Here is a 20,388-nt window from a genome sequence, read left to right on the forward strand (position 1 = left end):
CCCCCCCCCCCCCCCCCCCGATCAATATTTTTTACCGATGGGTATTTTCAATTATTTACTTCTCTATTTCTCTCTTACGTTCTCTCTTTCTTTGCGTGTGTTTGTTCTTATTTATTTGTTTGTTTGCTTCCTCTGTTGCATTCCGTTTCTAACTTCTTCTCTCCCGGTAGCTCGGCTAGTTTTATTCTTACACACACACACACACACACACACACACAAAATGCCATGCAAACACCTCTGATATACATGTCTTTTTATTTTATTTGCCTGCTGTTGTTGCTGCTGCTGCTGCTGCTGCTTGCAGTTATTTGACCACTGCATGCAACCACATTTTCTCCCGTTATTTTTTTTTTTGTTTGTTTGGGCCTTAACGTCTTTTGGGAGTTGCAGCTCCTCCTGTCGGGGAGGAGGAAGGAGGGGAGCACCCTCGTCACGTCCTCTACTTCTTTCAGTTGGACCTGGCGTCTTTTTGTTCGGTGCGAACAAAATCCATCGTTGATAACATCCCATTTCTCACAAGAGCCGTATCAGCGGCAGGCGGAAACCCACGCGGAAGGGTCGCTTTTCATTTTTTCAATTGCGTAAAGGAGCCCACTTTGTGCTCTCACACTGTGTGGAAGGCTCTTTTTTTGTGGTTGCACACTCATGTCCGTGCGTTTTTTTCTCCCTCTCTCTTTATTCCCTTTTTTTTTTTTTGATTGTTGTTTCGTGTTCAGCTTTTAACTCAATCCAACTGCGAAGACAAGGAGAAGCAATGCCTGGAAAGCGCAAGAGAGTGCACGGTGTTAATCATGCCGAGAGTCAAGCGACTGCTGTGCCGCAGGGAGATCGTCAGACGAGAGCAAGGCTGGAGTCCCATGGCGACACGGATCAACCCGCCGCGACCCACATAAGAGTGGAGGAAAGGCGGCGACCGCAGTGGACTATGAACAGCATCTTAGAGGACATCCTGCTGTGAAGGAGGACTTGTGGCAGCAACATGTGGCTGAACGATTTTTTTGCGATGGAGTTGGACGGCAGGGCCGCTATGGACGCCAATTGGGGTGTCTTACTGGCGGCGTTCTTTAGGGGCCCCAAGAAGTATATTCGCGATGCGGGAGTATTGGGCGAAATGCAGGCATCCGATCGTTACAAGATGATGGAGAGGGCTGTGAGGGATGAAATGGATATGGAAGAAGATGTAAGCAGGCTTTACAATAATGGCATGTACGAGTTACTGAGGTGGTTGGTGGCTACTGCGGAGGTAACGGCAAGTGCTCATGAAGTCACTAAAAGTTTTTTGGATGCAGCCGCCGAGGAAGCGCGGAATCCAACGACGACGAGCGCACCGAGATACCTGGAGGGATGCTACGAGTCTGTGTACAATGCGAGGTGGAACCATGTGGTGGAAGTTCCTGGCGGCGAGGGGACCGGACTGGAAGTGAGGGAGGGGGAACCACCACAGTCATGGACGTACAGGGCAGTTGGCCGAACTCTCGAAAAGGATGACGGTGTGCAGCAATTCGGTGCGACACGTCCCGTGTTGATGGTGCTCACCTCGGACAAGGGATGGCCGTACTCGCGGAATACGATACAGGATCTTCCTAAGGATGTTTTTGTAAACTGTGAGGTGGATCGAGTGTGGCAGATCGTCAAGGGCGATCTAACCGCGTGGTTCAGCACTGACGGCGGGACCGACTTTAGGCCCGAGCGACGTGTGCTGATTGGGACGCCCGGGATCGGGAAATTGGTGGCTGCCGGTTCTTACCTCCTCTACCAGCTGCTGCACTACGATCTCGAGAAAATCCAAGTGGTAGTCCACTGTTTTGGTGGAGGAGATGCGTACGTGTCTGACAAGACCACCAGAGCGGCGACAAGATACGGCGATGAGGACATGTGCATCTCGGAGTTGAGAAGTTTGAGGGGGCATGGGAGAAATGTGTATATTATCTACGATGTGGCAAAGGAGGGAACGCCGCCACCGAGACATTTTGCGCCTACTTCTGGATGGGGCATGATTGCGGTGTCATTCCCAAAGGTAACCAACTATGATGAGTGGGCGAAGCAACTACAGGCCGCGCGAATCATCGTGAATTGCCCCGACTAGATGGATGTGAAGGCGATGTGCGCCTGGATAAAGCGTGATGAGACTAAAGAGAAACAAGCGGAATACTGGAAAGGGGTCAAAAAACACATGCATCTTTTGGGACCGATTCCACGTCACTTCTTTGATGAGGAGGCGTTTAATGAACGCTGTGGAGCGGTGAAGTTTGCATTGCAATCGATCAACGAGGTAACTGTGAAAGAGCACTTTTCACGGGGAGGTGAGTCGCCATGGTATTCTGAGGATCCGTCCCACAAGCTTGTGAAATTTGTTCGGGAAATATACGCAGGCGGTGTGATCCTTTTCAATGCACCGATATCTGATTGCCTCGAGGAACGGACATTGGAACGTTTCCCAAGTGTAACAGAACAAAATGGCTTTTTGAAGCTGATGTTGGCGTCGAAGGATAATATTTTGCCAATATTTTTTGGATGGCTTGCTTTGAGACCGTTGACGGAGAGTGCCTTTGTCAAGGTAATAGCGACGAAACTTACGGAGTTTGAGCCGCCAACAGGACGTCAAGCAAAGCCCTGCGTTTTGAAGTTGGCCCCTGAATTGCATCCCAAGGGAGATGAGGGTTTGCTGCCGAGTGAATATGAGAAAACGATCCGTAAAATAAAGTACGGGGTGCTGTACAAACCATGGGCCACAAACTTTCCGCTGGTGGACGCCTTTTCTTCTTCGTGAAGTCAAATCCAATAGCGCTGCTTGGGCTTCGGGTGACCGCGGCGGGTGGGCACCACACCACCGCCAGCACTGTGAGGCAGTTCACTGAGTGCCTGGCGGCACATTTTAATGATTGGGAGGAATTGTCACGGCAACTGTCGTGGGAGATGATTTATTTGCTGCAGGCAGACAGCACAGCGATGAATGGCTGGCAGAGATGTGATGTTGTCAATCCCAATAGCGTGAGCGAGGAGGAAAGCCGTGGAATAGCGGCGTTCTGGAAGGAAGAGGTGCGCCAGTACCAAGTGTCAATATCATCCGGGACCTTGGAAGAGACGAGGCTCTCCGAAGTGAGGAATAGCCACGGAAATAGGAGAACAAATTTGGGAGGGAAAGGGACGGTTTGATTTCTGGTAAAACGTAATGTGGGATATAAATTTTTGGATGCTTGGGTGCATGCATACAATGCAGGTGCACCAGCACCAGGTGACAGTATTACAAGGAGATGTCAAAAACGTCCAACGCTATCGAACTTAACAGTGAAAAAAGAAAATTAGGGAGGGAGTGGGGTTGTTTGGTTTCTGGTGAAAAACATCGGATGATTTTCATATGGCATGTTGATTGTGTGTGTATAAGAGGCTTAATTGGAGAATTGCCCCGGTGTGAGGGAATAATTGTGGCTGGCGGTGTCACGGTGTTACTGTATTGTCCATTTTCTTCTGTTGCGTTCGAAGGCCCATCACTAACAGAAGCATCTTAAAGGGATGGACGACGAATAAGTTCTATTGGAAAAATGGCGCACTCTGTGTGGCTGCATGGAGTGCGACGCCGCGTCATGGGTGGATGAGGGCCCGCTTCTGCTTGTGGCTTTTTGGGCGATTGCTCACTTCGTGTGCGTTTTGTGTTGGCTGCGGGGCTGTGGCCGTATCCCGTTGGCCGTGGGACTGAACTGGAGGCGGTGGCGGTGTGCCTCTTCTCGTCCATTGGTGGGTGGCTGCTGGCGGTGTGTGCGTTTGTTGTGTGGAGGGCCGAATTCACTGCGATGGTGTGAGTGTGAGTGTGAGGGCTGGTGTGGAGTTGCCGGCCAGGGTGAGGGCCGTGGCGGTGCTTTTCCCGCCTGTCGTTTGTTCCTTCCGTGTGTTTTGTGCTGCTTGTTGCTTTTTTCCCCTGTCATCCTCTCCTCCTGTGTTCCTGCGTGGAGTGGCCGCATGCTCACGGGCCATGTTGATTGTGAGTGCCTCTTGACGGCATCCATCTCCCTCTCTCACTCTCTGCCTGTCATTCCCTGTTGGGTGGGGCGTGTTGCACCGCGTGAGGGCTGGCCCGCACACACCGACGGCCTGTCGCGAATTGCCGTGTTGCTGCTCTTTTCTGTGGGCGATGGTCCTCCGTGCTGTCCCTTCCGGATTCTCTTGTGTCCCGCTGTCCGCGTGGGTGCTCTGCTCTGCTTCCCACGGACGTGTCTGATGTATTGCCGCTTTTTTCTTCCTTCACTTGTTGAACGCATACACACGCTAGGAAAGAAGTTAATACCAAGCGCTAATTGCTACCGTGAAATTTGAGGGCTCTGAAAGGAACAAAAACAGCACACACAGCGCCCACCCACACGTATTTACATGCTCTCACGTGTTGCTGCTGTCAAGGCACCACGCACACACAACCGTCGCCGCGTGACCGGATCCAGCGGAAGGAGGAGGGAAGGAAGAGAGAGTGAGCGGCAGAGGCCCAACATGTCCCGGCGTGTGTTTGCTTCCGCGGTGCTGCTCCTCCTCCTTGTCTTGATGATGTGCTGCGGCAGTGAAGCCACTTACGGCAAGGAGGGCAATTCAAGGAATGGAATCGTTTTTAAATGAGGGGATTTGTTTATTGATGCAGAGAACAAAGCTGTGGTACGGACTTTTGGTTTGTTCCGTGCACCTTCTCTTGCTTAAGTGAAATGCGCTGTTGTGGTCATTGTTGGAGCGCATTACACAAATAGCACGGATAGCAAATCGTGTGTTGGTGGTGCTGCAAATTTGATTGAGAGCGATAAGAGGACGTGGAGGAAGGTAAGTGCCATCGTGTTTGATCATTACGGCATTAACTTTGACCGCCTGTTGCACCCAACTGCTATTGTGGATGATGGAGATATAAGGGCTCTTGTTGGGGGGTAGGGCAAGTCAAGGGCTCCACCGACGAAGGTGGCTGGTGATGACTGTTGGACGCCCAGGATGGCGGAGGGTGACGTTCCGCATGGCGATGAGGATGAGAAGAAGAAGGAGTTTGCGTGGCATGGAAGCGGCACCTCGAATCTTGACAGCTTTTTGAAGGATTTTAAACCCATTCCCGAACACTTCAGACAACTTTTGGGTGGTGGCGGCGCAGAAATTCGTTTGGGGGACAATTTCTCGGTGCTGCCCACTCACGCCTTGAAGGATGATGGAAAGGACGTTTCTTTGGTCATCCTTGCCAAAGGTTTTACTTATGGCTGGGGGTTTTCAAGGGATACGAGTCGTGCGGGATGCATCCGGCATGCGGTTCCTGCATGGAAGGACAGAAGGCTTGTCATGGTGACGTCGTGTGAGGAAGGCAGCCGCGGGTTTTACAGGGCGGACGAAAAGGGGGAGTCGGTGGACGGAGGCATACGACACTCTTTCGCGCGTGTGGGGCAACTCACGTACACTTGCGGGGCACGGCGTGCAGGGTCGCCTTGTCAGCGCGACGATCGATGGACAGAAAGTCATCTCCGTGAGCCGGCCGGTATATTCCGAGACGGACGGTAAAGAAGAAACGCGTCGACTTCACATGTGGCTGACGGACATGCAGCGAATTTATGATGTTGGGCCGGTATCCGTTGTGGGTGAGAAGGTCGCCGCCAGCACTCTGCCGCACTCCGTTGAGCCGCAGGTATGGAAGGATCCGATAGAAGCGAGGAGACTGTACTGCTCGTACGAGGTCGCTGCTGCAGAGGACGGTAAGTACAACATTGCTTTTGTGGACATGACGGAGAAGTTGGAGGACATGAAGAAGTTGGTGGCCGCATGGAGGACGAAGGCATACGGTTGCGGGAACGAAAGGAATAATAAGAATCGCAGTGACTGTGATGATGGTGGCCTCACCAAAGGGCTGGTTGGCTTCTTATCCAGCACGTCAACTGACAGCACGTGGAGAGACGAGTACCTCTGCGTGAATGCGACCGTTCGCGGGGAAGTGACAAGTACTCCCGATGGTGGATTGACGTTCGAAGGACCCGGAGCGTGGGCGGAGTGGCCTGTTGGCAAAATGGGGCCGAATCAGCCGCACCACTTTGCGCACAAGAATTTCACCCTCATGGCTCCGGTGTCCTTCCACGAGGTGCCGAAAGCAGGCAGCAGCAGCTCTATCCCTTTGATGGGTGTGAAGCTACATGACACCGGCCACACGGTGCTCTTTTGTCTGTCGTACACGAATGAAAATAAGTGGGAGGTAACATTCAACGGCAACACTCAGAATTCTTTGGGGGAACCCAACCGGGTGCGGGGCAAAACATATCGGGTGGCACTTGGAAGGGATTATTGTGCCAAGGATTTGACTGTGTATTTGGATGGATCGCTGATATGCGACAGTGAAAAGGAATATGAGGATTATGAGGGCTTCTTTGAAGAGCTAAAAACAGTGTTGAGTTCCCACAGCACATCGCACATGTACATTGGCGGGGACCTCGCGAGGGACTCGGACGACGTTCATGTGACGGTGAGCAACGTCCTGCTGTACAGCCGCATAATGAGCGATGCCAAGCTCAAGGCGCTAATGAAGAAGATCGCCGTTGGCACTCCAGAGGCGAGGGTGCCGGCCTCGAAAGGTGCGCCTCAAAACAATTCTGCGAGTGAAACCTTTCTTCAATCTGCCAACGAGGCCGTCGTCATGAATGAAGAGCGGCAATACGCCACATCATCATCACCGCAAAGTCAACGCTCACCAGCGCAACCATTAGGAAATAAAAATGGCCCAGCAGCTTTCATGCAAACATCTTTTGCTGATGTCATTGGCCCATCCACCTCAGCTGATACGGGGGAAGTGAAAGAGGAGGAATCCAGCAGCGGTGGAATGGTGCCTGCATTGTCTCCAACGTTGAGCGCGGGCAGCAGTCGTAATGTACTTGAAACCAAGACACCTTTCATTGGGAGCGCCTCGAGGGTGGCCAGGAGCCCTTGCCTCCCAACGTGGCTGCATCGACGATGACGGTGCGGGCGGGCAAGGCGGATGAAGGCTTTCTGCGGAACGGAAACAAAAACAGCAACCGGACACCGTAAAGCATTTCACGTGATGTTTTTGGGAGCGTGCACAACGAGCCATCCACTGCCAACACGCTCGCCAGCGGCAAACAAGACGCCGATCCCGAAGAGGACACGCATGCCCGCACTGCCGTGGACACGAAGGGCGGCCCTGATTCACTTAGCGGCACTGACACGACGCCCGCGGATGGCGTCACAGAAACCCCTGAGCCCAGCACAGATCCAGCAACTGTTCAACGCATTGGTAGCGTTTTGGATGGCGTTGGCACCGCACCGACAAATCCGAGCACAGCGTCTGCGGAGACCGAGATCCCATCGGAGTTCAACGCAGCACCGTCCTTGGACAATGACCTTTTTGATTTGGAGAATATCACCGAGTTGGTGTCCATGGGTGTAGAGGGTGACAGCACCGTGCACGGGTGTGTGTCTCGGGTGCTATTATTGCTGCTGCTTCTGAGGCTGTGGGGCACTGCGGCTCTGTGCTGAGGTGTGGGGGAGGGTGGAATGGCGGCTTTTTGTGGAGCAACAAATGCGCGGCCTCCCCGCATTACTCACTGAAATTTGTCAAGGACCCATTTATTTTTCATTTTTAACTGTTTTTTCTTTCTTTTGTTTTTTATTTTCTTTTTGTTTCTTATTTCTTTTGCTGCTGGTGCCCTATTGGAATAGTCAGCACCCCTTTGTTTTTTCTTATTTTCAATGGTCGCTTGCTACAATCCGTCATGCGTGAAGTGTTTTCCCCTCTTTTATTTGCTTCTGTTGCCCACACGCGGTGCCGGCGTCATTGCTGTGCGTCCCACGGACCGCACAAAAGGAGGAGCAGGCTGGATGCCGCATGCAACGTGAGAAAAGTTATGTGGCCCCATGGGAGAATACGTTCCCTTTTTTTACTTTAATTCTTTTTTTTTTCTTTGGTGCGGGCAATATGCATACACAAACACATGGTCGTTTTGTGCTGCTTGGCGCATGTAATAAAAGTCCTGCCGAATCAATTTTTAATGTGTTTTTTTACGTTTCTGAAATCCCGCTCGACTCTCACTTTTTTTTTTCTTTTTGGCAAATCACTGCGGCTCATTTTCTTATGTGGCGTGCCTACTTCCAATTGTTGTCTCCTTTTCCCGTTGACTGTCCCTCTGCTGGCTGTGCTGCTGAAGTGCCCCCATCACTTTTCCTTTTCTCCTAGAGGCATCGATGGTCCGCTACAACGATTATTTGTGTTTCTCATTTGTGATGGCATGAGGGTGGCCGGGCGCCCTGCCCCGGCCTGCAGAGCGCACTCGGAATTCAGCGGATGGTTTGCGCCGTGCCTCACTGTGGGTGTGGGACGCCACGCACCACAACCTGCTGTGAGGCGTAACGATAACCCGTCGGGGCAGAGAGAAGTAAAGGACTGTGCCATGGAATTGGGTGCGCCCCGTCCCCCTTGTTGCTGTCGTGGATGTGCTGTCTGTATGGCTCTTTATTGCGGTGCGGCGTGGGTGGCGTTGCTTACGAGTACGATTTTGGGCTTTGTTGCGGTCGCTTCTGGATCACGCAGTAAATCCAAGGGCTTTGCGGCATGCATGTGTTTGCGTGCGTGCCTGCTTGATGTTCAGCACTGTGCTGCTTGCCGGAGAGCCGCTGCTGCAGCGCTGTTTTTGTAGTGGGCGTTGTGTGTGCGGCACTGACGTCCCCGCTGTGGGTGGCCTAGGGAGCCTTTTCGTCATATATCTTGTTGCGTGCTGCGACGCGTCGGAGATGATTTGCGTGAGCGAGGGACGACCGCGCATGATGCGGAGAGTTGTTATGCAGCCCACACGGCGCATTGTAGCCGCAGCTGCGGGTGGCTTTCCGTGTCGCAGGTGGCCGTCCTGACGTTCTGCCAGGGTGTGGTGGCTTGCGAGGAGGGAGGGCGGGAGCCCGCTGTGTGACTCCTCAACGTGCTGCGGGCGGGATGTTGGCTGGCGTGCGGGTCGTCGGATTTGTTCCAAAAAACACGAGGAAAAACAACAATTAACGTGGATACTTTTTTTTTTGTGTTTGACTGCTGCTCCTTTGATTTCCCTTCCTGTGTATGCCGTGGGCGCTTATGATGCCGCTGCTTGCTGTGCAATGCCGAACCACGTGAGCGAGAAACGACGCCCTTGCTGCTGGCGAACGGCGAATTCCCCGCTTCTCTTTCGTGTCACCATTACATCCTCGGACGCGCTTGATGGCCGCCGGTTGTAACGCTGCCACGTGGGTGTCTCGGCACTTGTGTGTCTTTCACTGCATTGGGACTGCTCCGTGGTAGAGGCATTTGGTCGCAAGAGCGGTGCCAATGGTCATGTGTCTTTTTTCTGGGATCTCACCGGTCTGCATGGTGGTTATGTGAGGCTGCGTGGGCGGTGGGAGGGCGATGGTCTCACTGACTTGATGGCGTCTGCGCTTCTTTTTGTCGGTGGTTATGCTTTGGTGGGGACTGTCTGTGGCCGGATGCCTCTGCGTGCCACTGTGTTTAGCTACTGTTGTTGATTCCTCTTTCTTTTCTGACGAAGCAGTTAGAGATACTTTGTATTGACCAGCACAACTATCGTTTCAAGGTGTTAGGTTTTAGTTGCAGTAGGATTAGCACTAGTAGTGGATAACGATTTGGCGGATTGTGTTTCTGGATTTGCCACCTGTAGGAAGGGATTTACCAAGCAGGAGTTACGGTCGACGGGTCGAGAGAGACACACCACGACAGCCCTTTTATTACCTGTCTGGGTCGGTGGATGTGGTCTGCGGTGGGTGCGTGTCCGCGCAGCCGGCACCGTGTGCGGAGCAGGGCCATTGCGGCTGTGCGTGGGGCGCTGTTTTTGGTGTTGGCGCTGGTGTCGTTGGCGGAGTGGATGCCTGCGGCGCATGCGGTGGTGTTGCGACTGCGGGGCGGTACGGTGGACAGAGCCATCACGGTCGGCCGCGCCGTGGACACGGTGCTGATGGACGGCGTGTACATCACGAACGGCGTGGCTGTGGTGTTGGACGTGCCGGCGATGCTTCCCGGCCCTTTGCGCATCGAATTGAGGAACTGCGTGTGCGACGGCGGTGCGCAGATATACGTGCGGGGCTACAGCGGTGAGCCGGCGAGTGACCGGAGTCTGGAGGTGAGCGTGAGCGGGCTGTCCGGGAGCTACTGCTCGCTTGTGTTTGCGCACAACCTGCCGGCACACACGAACGTGACGGTCCGCGACTCGACGATTGCGACGCCGGGGCCGATGCGCTACTCGCAGCTGAGAGGGCTGACGGACGCGGTGGCGTCGCCGCTTGTGCTGTACGCGACGTCGCTGTTGCAGACGCAGCTGCGTGTGAGCAACACTGTGCTGAGGTCGTTGCACGCGGGCGGGTCTGCGGTGCACGTTGGCGGCGGCATGGACCTGCTGTCGAGCGCGGTGGTGCTTGACGGCGTGTCGCTGGAGGCTTCGGGCGGTCCGACCGCGTCCGCGATGCATGTGGCGTCCTCGTCGCGTCTCAGTCTGCGGAGCCACTCGGTGTTCTCAGTGACAAACGTGTCGGTAGTGAGCAGCGGCGGTGGCCTTGTGCTTGGAGAGCGCCTAGCGGTGTTTGATTCGGTGCTGCGCTTCGTGGGCGTTGAGGGGTCTGTCGCGTCCTCGCTGGTGCGCTGCGACGGTGGGACGGTCGGTGGAGGCGGGTGGCTGGAGCTGCACGACGTGTGGGCGGTGGGCGAGGCGTCGTCTGTGGCGTCGCTGTCGGGGGTGACGCTGAGCGGCGGCACCGTGTCGATTGCTCGCTGCGCTGCCGCTGGCGCGACGCTTGTCTCCGGGCCGACGATCACGAGCGGCGTCGTGTCCGTGCAGTGCAACCGTGCCGGCGGCCGGGTGCTGCAGAGCAGCGGCGACTACCGCATGGCCGGCCTGCCCTCCGTGAGTGTGTTGCCGTGCGACGGCTGTGCGGCGGCGCTGGCGTGCTTCGATGCGCTGACGGCGTCGTTCTCCGACTGCGTGTGCAGCTGCCGCGCTGGCGGTGTGGGCGAGGCGTGCCTGCCGTTCGACGTGCCGTCTGCGAGGGCCGGTGCCGGTGGTGGCGGTGCGCAGGGCTGCGTGAGTGGCGTGACGCTGACGGAGTCGGTGACGGTTGGTGGCTGGCGTGCGACGACGTGCTTCGACTCGGTGGTGTTCAGCGGACCGATCACTGTGGCGGTGGACCTGCGCACGATGGACGTGTTCGCTGACGCTCTGAACGTGACGCTGCGCCACTGCGTGCTTGCGGGCGGCGCGCAGCTGCGGATTGGCGGCCTCAGCGAGAGCACGGCGCGCCTGATGCCCCACGCCCTCGTCAACATGACGAACGTGACGTCGCTGGAGGGCACGATCGTGCTGCATGGCGCGATGCCGCTGCACTCGAATGTGCTGCTGGCGAACTCAACGCTGCGTGCGACGGTTGGCGGGTCGCAGTACGTGCCGACGACCCCTGGCCATGCGGAATTTCGGTACGGCCCCGCGCTTGTTCTGGACGGCGTCCGGCTTCTGTCGACGCGGTTTGTCATGACGCGATCGACGCTGGTGTGTGGCGGGAGCTCGTGCGCTGCGATCCTCGTGGAGCGCGGCCTCGGCGCAAACCTGTCCAGCGTTTTCTACATGGACAACTGCGTCGTTATGTCGCGGATGCACGTGATGCACGGTCTTGCGTCGGATCTGCGTGTCAGCGGCGGCTCCGTGTTCTCCATACAGAACAGCTCGTGGAGTGTGCAGAGCATTAACATCTACAAAGGCGCGTGTATGTTCAAGGAAGTTGTGGTGGATGGCGGCAGCGTGCTGCAGATCGTGTCCAGCGAGTTCCGTCTCGGCTTCGCCATGCTGATGGCAAACACGCTGACCGTGACCGGCGGCAGCTGGCTGGTGCACCGCAACAACGAGTTTCGCACCGCCTACGTCGTGTACGTGGTCAACGAGAACGGCGTGGCGTTCCGCGATCAAAGTGTGTGGTCGATACTTGACAACAACCTCACGTACGGCTCGTACTCGTTGACCCATGCACACATGACAAACGATTGGCCACTGTCATCCGACTCGCGCCCGATCATCTACGGCGTGTGCAACGAGGCAAGGGGCTCAACTGTGACGAATTACCAAGACGACCTCAATATTGGGACGCCCGTGACGGTGTTGGACTGTGGTGCGTGCACTGTGGACTCCGTGTGCTTCGCAGCGTGGACGAGCAGCATCAGCGGCTGTGAGTGCGTGTGCGCTGCTGGCGGCCACGGTGACACGTGTCTGCCAGCTGCGGTTCCGGACGGCCTTGGGCCGCTTCCGCTCCCCGATGCGAAGGACACGGAGGTCCGCTGCGTGCACGGTGGCAGCATCAGCTCTGTGTACGATCCTGATCCCGGTGTGCGTGGGCTGTGCTTTGTCAACGTGACCTTCACCGCCGCGATCGTGCTGGACCTGTCGCGTTTTGCCGCACCGGAACAGACACTCAACATCACGCTGCTGCAGTGCGTCCTCGTGGGCCTGTCGATCAAGGGGAGTGGTACGCGCGTGCACGTGAGCGTTGTCTCCTCGATGTTGGATGCTGGTGATTTGGAGTTTAGGGGTGATTTTGGCACGAGCTCCCAGATACTGGTGGTGGGCAGTACGCTTGTGATGACGTCTGGCCACGCCATTCAATTCCAGAGGTTTTCTCTTGGTGCGAACTCGTCACTGCTGTTACTCGACAACCTCATTGAGGGGGAAAGTTACGCAGTCCGTTTATCCTTTGTTGTTGTTGATGGTGGCGGGATCATTATGAAGGGAAACACGCTGAGGGGAGCGGAGGAGTACGTTACGTTGGAATCCGCTGTTTTGTTTGAATCTGCTGTTTTGAAGAACGGCGGCTACTTTGACGTGGAGAACAACACGATGAGCGCAGTTAGTGGCATTTATTTTTATGGGGATACCACCGTGAGCTCCGCTGGGCTGCTGCGAGTGGCGGACTGCATATTTGTTGGCATCGCACTGTTTTTTGAACCCGCGCTGGTGCATTTGTCTGGCTCTGTGACTCTTCAGGGTGGTGCGCAGTGGCGTGTGGAGGGCAACAACGTGAATGCAGCCTCAGTGATAGATATGCCTAATTCCTTGTGCAAAATGAAGCTGTTGGGCAGCGGCACCACCGTGGTGCTTTCAAACAACCGTCAGGTGGACTCGAGTAAAGCTTTTGCAAAAATTCTTCCACGGGGCACGATTGTGACGTCACCCGCGCAGTTTTTGGTTGGGTGCAATCTGCAGGGCGATGAGGAGGTGTCGTATGACGGTGTTTTTCCGGAGGGCGTTGCATTGTTCAGGTGCGGCACATGCAACGACGACGCGGCGTGCTACATGCCCGGGACGGAGTCGGTGGACCGCGGCTCGTGCTCGTGCAGCTGCAAGGACGGATGGCATGGCGCGTCGTGTCTTCCCTTCGAGGTGCCCGACACGGTTGTGCCGCCCGTAGCGGAGAGAGCCGTCGACGGCGACACGAGCTGCGTGGTGAACCAGACGCTGACGAACCTCACGCTGAACATGTGGAAGACGCACCACTGCTACGCGGGTGTGACGTTCAGCGGCGTGGGTGCTGTGCTGACGTTTTTTTTCAACAGTATGCCGCTGCATCTCCCCATCAACATCACGCTCACCGGGTGCACATTCCGTGAGGGTGCCGCACTGCAGTTTTTTGGGGGTGTTGGAGCGGCCGAGTCAGCCGGCGTCCTGATCCGCGTGAGCCAGACGGTGATGCGGTCCTCCGTTGTTGTGTTTGCACTCGCCCTCCCGCAGCACTGCGACATCGCCGTCACGGAGGTTGACGCGGTGCAGTTCTCCGCAGTCCAGTTGCTGGAATCTGTGAACAACATGTGGAGCGTTATGATGCTGCAGAACGTCGTGTTGAGTGCGTCCTCGCTGTTGGTGAGCAACGTCAAAGCGCGTGCATTTGGTTACGGCTCTTTGGGTTTGTACTCGACCGGGACGCTGACACTGGTGGGTGGCAGCTCGCTGTACACGCGGTACTGCAGCTTCGATGGTTACGAACACCTGTTCTACGTGTACATCCTCAGTGTCAGTGACCACTCTGTTTTTGCGCTCCTCAACAATGCAATGGCCTCCGGGACAAGCTTCTTGTTTCAGCACTACGGATTCAGCGTGTCATATCGCAGCGTGTTGCGCGTGGTGGGGAACAGTGGCTCCGTGTTCTGCGCCATCTATTCACGTAACTTGTGGAGCGTCCAGCAGTCAAGCTGGTTGGATTGGCGCGACAACGACGTGGGATTGGGGACGATGTTTCGTTGCTCCCTAATAACTGCTGGGAGCATCGACAGCAGCAGTGTTGTGACGCTGACAGGCTGCAAGATGGGCTCGACGGGGTTGTCGGGACCTCTGCTATCGCGTGCTGACGCTGGCTACCGGTTTGTTGCTGGGTGTCTGACGGTCGCGGGACGGGAGGTGACGACGGTGGCTGAACTGGAGCTGGGCGGCATCACCAACGTGACGACGGTTGCTGCGTGCGGGGAGTGCACGAAGGACGGCGACTGCTTTGCCCCGCTGACGACGGCGGTCATTGACTGCAGGTGCCAGTGCGCTGCTGGAGGGCACGGCGATGTGTGCGTCCCGGCGCCTGTGCCTGCTGGCCCGCCACCGCCACCCACGCCGCCAGTGCCGCCATCGCCGCCACCGCCGCCTGTTGGTGAGTGCATCAGCGACATGGTGTACCCCGAGGTGGCGCAGGCTGTGGGCGGCGGGCTGTCGTGGCTGTGCTACCGCAACGTGACGTTCAGCGGGGGCGGCATGAGTCTGACGGTGCTGATTGGGGCGATGACGGGCGACGTGGCGCATGTCACGTTCGATGGATGCACGTGGAGGGACGGCGCCGTTCTGTTGCTGTTGGGCAACGCGCACGCCGCCGTGGGGTCGCTGCACATCGTCGTCACCGGCAACACTTTTAGTGACGCGCTGCTCAGCCCAGAGGGTGTGTTTCCGCCGCGCACGAACATCACGATCAGCGGGAACCGCTTCACGGTTACGAGGCTGGTCCCTCGATTTTGTTTGGACATCAGGAGGCCGTCGTGTGTTGCGATGAATGGACTGGCGATCAGCAACGACTCCGCGGTGGTGCTCAGTGGTAATTTGTTTCAGAGCGTGAGGACATCGTCAAGCGCCATTCACATCGTTGGATCTTCGCTAAGCGTGTCGTGGCACTCAGTGTTTGCGGTGGTGGCCAACACGTTTCATATGGCTGGCGCTAACGGTACGCTGATATATATTGGAGGGTCTAAACATTCTTTCTCGCTGAAGGTGCTGAACAACTCTGCAGTGGTGATCCGAGGCAACGTTGTGACGATGCCGGTGAAGTACTTTCTGTTATTTCTTTGGGCATCACATGTGGAGTCCTGGTCAGCGGTTTTGTTTCAGGGCAATGACATGCAGGGAAGCTCGATTGTGTTTTTTTCGGGTTACTCCTTCAACATCTACTACAGCTCCTGGCTGCAGTTGGGCGGCAACCTCTGCCGCGTGTCCCCATCGGAAGGCTTTACTGTTTTTAACCCCACGGTGAATCTCCGTGACTCCACGGTGTCTGTGTCCGGCAACCGATTCATTTCCAGCACGTTCACGCCGACAGCGCTATGGATACCCAAAAGGTCCCGCGATCTCACAAACGGAGCGATTGTGGCTGCGTGCAACACTGTGAACGGCGGGGAGGAGGTGAAATACAGCATCCCGTCCGTGTACAACGCCACATTTCTGACCTGCAGCGACCCATGCACCCTCTTGGCGTCGTGCTTCCCTGCGTACACGACGACGGTCTCGAGTGATGGCTGCGCCTGCACGTGTGCTGAGGGCGGCCATGGCGATGCGTGCCTGCCCGTCGCTGCTCCCGAGCCACCGAGCACCGACGGTGCTGACTTGTGCGTGCGGGACGTGCGTGTGGATGTGAAGGTGAACGTCAGTTTCGGGACGTCGGTGGCGTGCTACGTTGGTGTGTCCTTTGCGGCGGACGTCGTGGTGGACGTGGAGTCGATGTCGGGGAGCGTGCGCAACGTGACGCTGGCGAACTGCACGTTTGTGGGCGGAGCGAGCCTGTACGTTGTTGGGTGGCGGTCCGACCCGCCTGCTGGCGAGCGCGTCGATGTGTTGATCCGCGGGCTTGAATCGCGCTCCGGCGGCGGCGTGGTGGTGGCGAACCGATACCCGCCGGGCTCGCGCGTCACTGTGCTGGACTCGGTGCTGATTGCAGAGAGGCGTGTTGCGCACCGCGGCGCCTACGGCCTTGGTGACCTCTCCGCGTGCCTCGTGGTGCACAACGTGAATCTGACGGGGAGTGTGCTGACCATTGCGCGCACGCAGGTGGCGGCTGTGTTCCGCGACGCTGTTGGCGTGTTGGTGGTTGGCGGCGTGGCGCTGTCGTCGCGCGGTGCGCTGTACTTGGATGGGCTGTTGGTGCAGACGGCGCTGGGGCGGTGTGTGTCGGTGGAGGGCGGCGTTGCGGCGAGTGGCGGCTCCGTGGTGGCGTTTGTTGACAGCAACTTCCTGCTGTGCAAGCACGCGGTGTCTGTGCGTGGGGCTGTGAGCGTGTCGGGCTCCGCTGTGGCGCTTGTGCGGAGCGACTTTTTGTCGACGGAGGACTACGCGGTGGCGTTTTATTCGGCGGTGAGCCTGGCCGGTGGGTCGATGTTGCTAGTGAAGGACAACGTGCACGACGGTGTCTCGAGGGAGATGCTTTACGCCGCTGGCGTTGTGAACGCTGTTGGGAGCACGCTGAGCTTTGTGCGCAACCGAGCGCTGCTGCCGCGGATGCTGTCGCTGAGCCTGTCGCTTTCGGCTGGGGCGCATTTGAGGGTGGCGTGCAACGACGCTGGTGGAATTGTTCTGTTGACGGCGGAGGAGTATGCTGCTGCTGGTTTTGGCAACGCTGGGCGCATCGACGTTGCTGGATGCGACGCCTGCGACAGGGACACGTACTGCTACGCGCCTGGGACTGCGTCTGCGAGCATGAAGAACGGTGTGTGCGTGTGCGCGTGCGGCAGCGGCGGGTACGGCGAGGCGTGCGTGCCTGTGGGAGCTTCCGTGCTGCCGCTCGCTGTGGGCACCGCGTCGAGTGTGTTCTTCCGTGAGAGCGTGACGGTGCAGTCGGTGTTTGTTGTGCCTGCCGGCACGAGCGAGGTGACGCTGCGCCACGTTGTGCTGGACGGCGTGAGTCCGGTGCTCTACGTGCCGTGGATGGCGCGGGACGGCGTGCGGATCGTTTTGCAGAACGTGTCGCTGCTGAACGGTGCTGTGCTGTACGTGATGGGCGGTGGGGCGTTGCGCGGTGCGGGGGCGGCGGGGAGCGACGAGAGCGGGCCGGTGGAGCTGTCGGTGTGCGATGTGGAGGCGCTGAACGGTGCGCTTGTGCTGACCGGCACGTTTCCCGCGGGGTCCGTGCTGACGGTGACGGACTCCCTGCTGGTTGCCGCGAGGTCGACGCCGCTTGTGTATCTTCCCGGCTCTCAGTTCTCGCCGTACGCACCGGTGCTGGTGCTGTCGGGCCTGCGGCTCGTGCGGTCCGTGCTGGTTGTGTCCGGCGTGGCCCTCGTGACCGTGATGACTGGTGGGCGGACGGTGGTGGTGGACGGCGCCGTGCTGGAGCTTGTCGGTGGCGGTGTCGCGCTGGACGCGGCTGTGCTCGGTGGCGACTTTGCGTTGTACGCGAGTGCGCGCGTGGTTGCGTCGGGGGGCGCTGTGCTGCGCCTGTCGGGGAGCCAGGTGTACGCCGCGCATGGGTTTGTGTTCGACAGCGGGGTGGAGGCCAACGCGTCTGCTGTCGTAGTGAACGACAACGCCGGTGCGCTGACCGATGGCGCGCTGCTGGAGCTGCGGGGGTCGGCGTCGTTTGTGTCCGGGTCGTGGCTGTCGGTGCGCGGCAACAGCATCAGCGGCAGGCTACTGTCGGTGCCGTCGTACCCGCGCAGTGCGGAACTCGTGCAGAGCACGCTGACGCTCCACGGGAACGCCGGCAGTGGGTCCGTCGTGATGGACGGCACCGTTGCGCTCGGGGGCGCCGGCCGAAGGTTCGTCGTGGGGTGCCTGACACTCAACGGGCAGGCGCTGCAGCCGATGGACTACAGGTCTGCCGGCATCATCGGGAAATTCCATCCAGTGGCGTGTGGCGTGTGCGACGCCGACGTGAACTGCTTTGCTGCTGCGACGAGGGCGATGTCGGGGTCGTGCGGCTGCCGCTGTGCTGAGGGCGGGTACGGGCGCGACTGCCTGCCGGTGTACCTGCCGCACGTGGACGGGTGCAACCGCACGCCCGCCAAGCCACTGCTGAGCCACACGGCGACACTGACGGAGACGCGCAGCCTGACGCCGACATGGACGTCGACACCGCGCCTGAGCACGGCGCACTACAGTCCGACGCAGTACGGGCCGACGGAGACGCTGCAGGTGACGGAGACGGTGGCGCTGCCGCCCACGCGGACCCCGACGGCGTCGGTGAGCAGCACGCTGTGGCGGAGCGACGTGGCGTGCCCGACGCTTGCCGTGACGACGACGGCGGCTGGTGGGAGCCTGACGCAGAACGACATCCGCGGCGGTGGGAGCGCCGTCCCGACGCTGCTGGTGGTGGCGCTGCCGCCGCCGTTTCGGTGGGCAAGCAGCCCGCAGCTTGGCACACACCTGAGCTTCGTGCCGGTGTCGACGGCGCAGCCGAGCGGGTTTGGCGGTCCGTGGGGAGCGATGCTGAGCAACGCGACGTGGGTGCGCAACGCGACGAATCCGTCCACCGTCCTGGAGCTGGCTGTTCCCGTGCACCGCGGTTACTTCATTACTGACGACGAGACGCTAGTCATTCGCTGCGACGCTGTGGCGGTGTTTGGCGGCTGCAAGGGTGTGCTGCTTGGGTCCTTCACGATCAGGTCGAACACGCTGCCCGCCGCTGCCAGCACCCTCTCGGCGATCACCGGCGTTGTTGCGGGTGCGACGGCTGTTGCTGTGGTGGTGACCGGCGGGCTGGGCCCCATCCTGGAGATGCAGGCGCTCGGCGTGTTTGCGAGGATGTCATGTGTTTCGGTGCAGGAGCGTGCGAGCACCGTTGCGCTGCCGTACTTCCTGTCGGTGTTCGCCGCCCTTGACCCGCTGTGGATGGTGGTGGGCAACGCGCTGCTCGCCGCTGTGTTTGGGTGCGTGCACTGCGGTGTGACGGCGGCCTTCCAGCGGTGGCGCGGCGTGGACGCGGCGAGTGCGTGGGCGGCAATGCGCTTCCCGAGCCTGACGTACGTTGTGGCGCACGCGATGCACCTCGGCATCCTCTTCGGCTCTGTGCTCGCACTGACAATGCCCGGCGCCCGCGTGCAGCACCGCGTGGTTGGTGTCGTTGGCGTGCTGTACGGAGTGGCGTTCCCTGCTGGCGTGTGCTACTTCATTGCCCGCCACACGGGCGCGAGCTTTACGAGGTACTGGCAGTTTTCGAGGAAGCCGTTGCACGAGCGCGTGCTGTACCCCGTCGGGTATTGGTTCCCTGCGGCGCAGCAGCGGATGTACGGCGGCATGCTGACGAACATGAGGGGCAGCCACGTGTACTGGTGCGTGTTCCAGCTGTCGGTGCTGTGTGTGGTGTGCCTGATTGCGGCTGTGCACCCGCCCGCGGGAGGATGCCACGTCCAGTACTTCTGCATGGCGGCTGTGCTGCTTGCGGGTGCGGGCGTGGTTGCCTTCACGAACATGATGCGCTCTGCCTTCCTGACGGTGATGCAGACTGCGAGCTTTGTGCTCTTTGCGTCGCTGTGCCTGGTCAGTGCGGCCAACCACCTTGCGCCGAGCGACAGCGGTGCGAGGGCGTACGTGGCGATCGTGCTGCTGCTGACGACCGTGCTGCTTGCGGCCACTGTGTACAGCGTCGTTGTGTGGTACGCGGAGGACCGCCACTGGCAGGAGCTGCGCGAGCTGCGGTGTGGTGGGCTGGAGGCACTGCTGCGCGATGACGAGGAGAGCGACGAAGAGACGCAGAAGCCGCACGACATGACGTCATCGTCGTACGCCTCAGGCACCACCGTTGCGTCGTCGTACCGACCATCCGCACCGCCGCTGCAGCTCATGGCCGGTGACACCCGCTCAGACGCCCTGAGCCTGTTCGACCGTGCATCCAGTGCGAGCCGCAGCATTAATTATGCCTTTCTGGACAGGTGAGGATGGTTTGCTTGACGAAAAATTTAGCGCAGTTTGTTCTGTTCGAGGTGGAAAGGCTCCGACCTCCAACCGTACCGTTACGCGGCGAGAAGACACAAAGCTCTCGCAGATGCGGCATGACGTAGATGCGTCTGGCAGGTATCTTCTCTTTCCATTATTCATAGATTGATTGGGTGATTGCTTCGTTGCTTTTATTTTATCGATTATCGACGACAACGGATTATCGAGCTTACCACGTTAGCTTGGGCGGATGCGGAAG

The 20,388-nt window shown here is 58.3% G+C and overlaps 1 protein-coding gene and 2 pseudogenes across 1 annotated transcript, besides 14 other annotated features; all 3 read left to right on the forward strand.

Annotated features, from left to right (window-relative positions):
- Positions 1-997: a sequence feature (heterozygous, Esmeraldo-like haplotype).
- Positions 52-162: a sequence feature (CT-rich).
- Positions 190-218: a microsatellite.
- Positions 268-299: a microsatellite.
- On the forward strand, positions 755-3,157 carry Tc00.1047053510175.10 (annotated as a pseudogene).
- Positions 998-1,574: a sequence feature (haploid, Esmeraldo-like haplotype).
- Positions 1,575-3,910: a sequence feature (areas not merged during assembly with more than two copies in the genome that could not be assigned to a particular haplotype).
- Positions 3,911-5,221: a sequence feature (heterozygous, non-Esmeraldo-like haplotype).
- Tc00.1047053510175.30 lies at positions 4,366-7,488 on the forward strand (annotated as a pseudogene).
- Positions 5,222-5,335: a sequence feature (areas merged during assembly that could not be assigned to a particular haplotype. This can correspond to areas where the two haplotypes were merged or to regions with more than two copies in the genome that were merged during assembly.).
- Positions 5,336-7,352: a sequence feature (heterozygous, non-Esmeraldo-like haplotype).
- Positions 7,353-8,340: a sequence feature (areas merged during assembly that could not be assigned to a particular haplotype. This can correspond to areas where the two haplotypes were merged or to regions with more than two copies in the genome that were merged during assembly.).
- Positions 7,578-7,647: a sequence feature (T-rich).
- Positions 8,341-8,461: a sequence feature (heterozygous, Esmeraldo-like haplotype).
- Positions 8,462-20,388: part of a sequence feature (areas not merged during assembly with more than two copies in the genome that could not be assigned to a particular haplotype) that runs on past the window's edge.
- On the forward strand, positions 9,735-20,129 carry Tc00.1047053510175.60 (dispersed gene family protein 1 (DGF-1), putative; the record flags this gene model as incomplete). Its single annotated transcript, XM_811956.1, has 1 exon — positions 9,735-20,129. The coding sequence occupies one exon, from the start codon at positions 9,735-9,737 to the stop codon at positions 20,127-20,129; it is 10,395 nt and encodes a 3,464-aa protein (XP_817049.1).
- Positions 14,598-14,647: a microsatellite.

Source organism: Trypanosoma cruzi, genomic scaffold (assembly GCF_000209065.1).
Source record: "Trypanosoma cruzi strain CL Brener 1047053516659 genomic scaffold, whole genome shotgun sequence".
Classification (NCBI taxonomy): Eukaryota; Euglenozoa; class Kinetoplastea; order Trypanosomatida; family Trypanosomatidae; genus Trypanosoma; species Trypanosoma cruzi.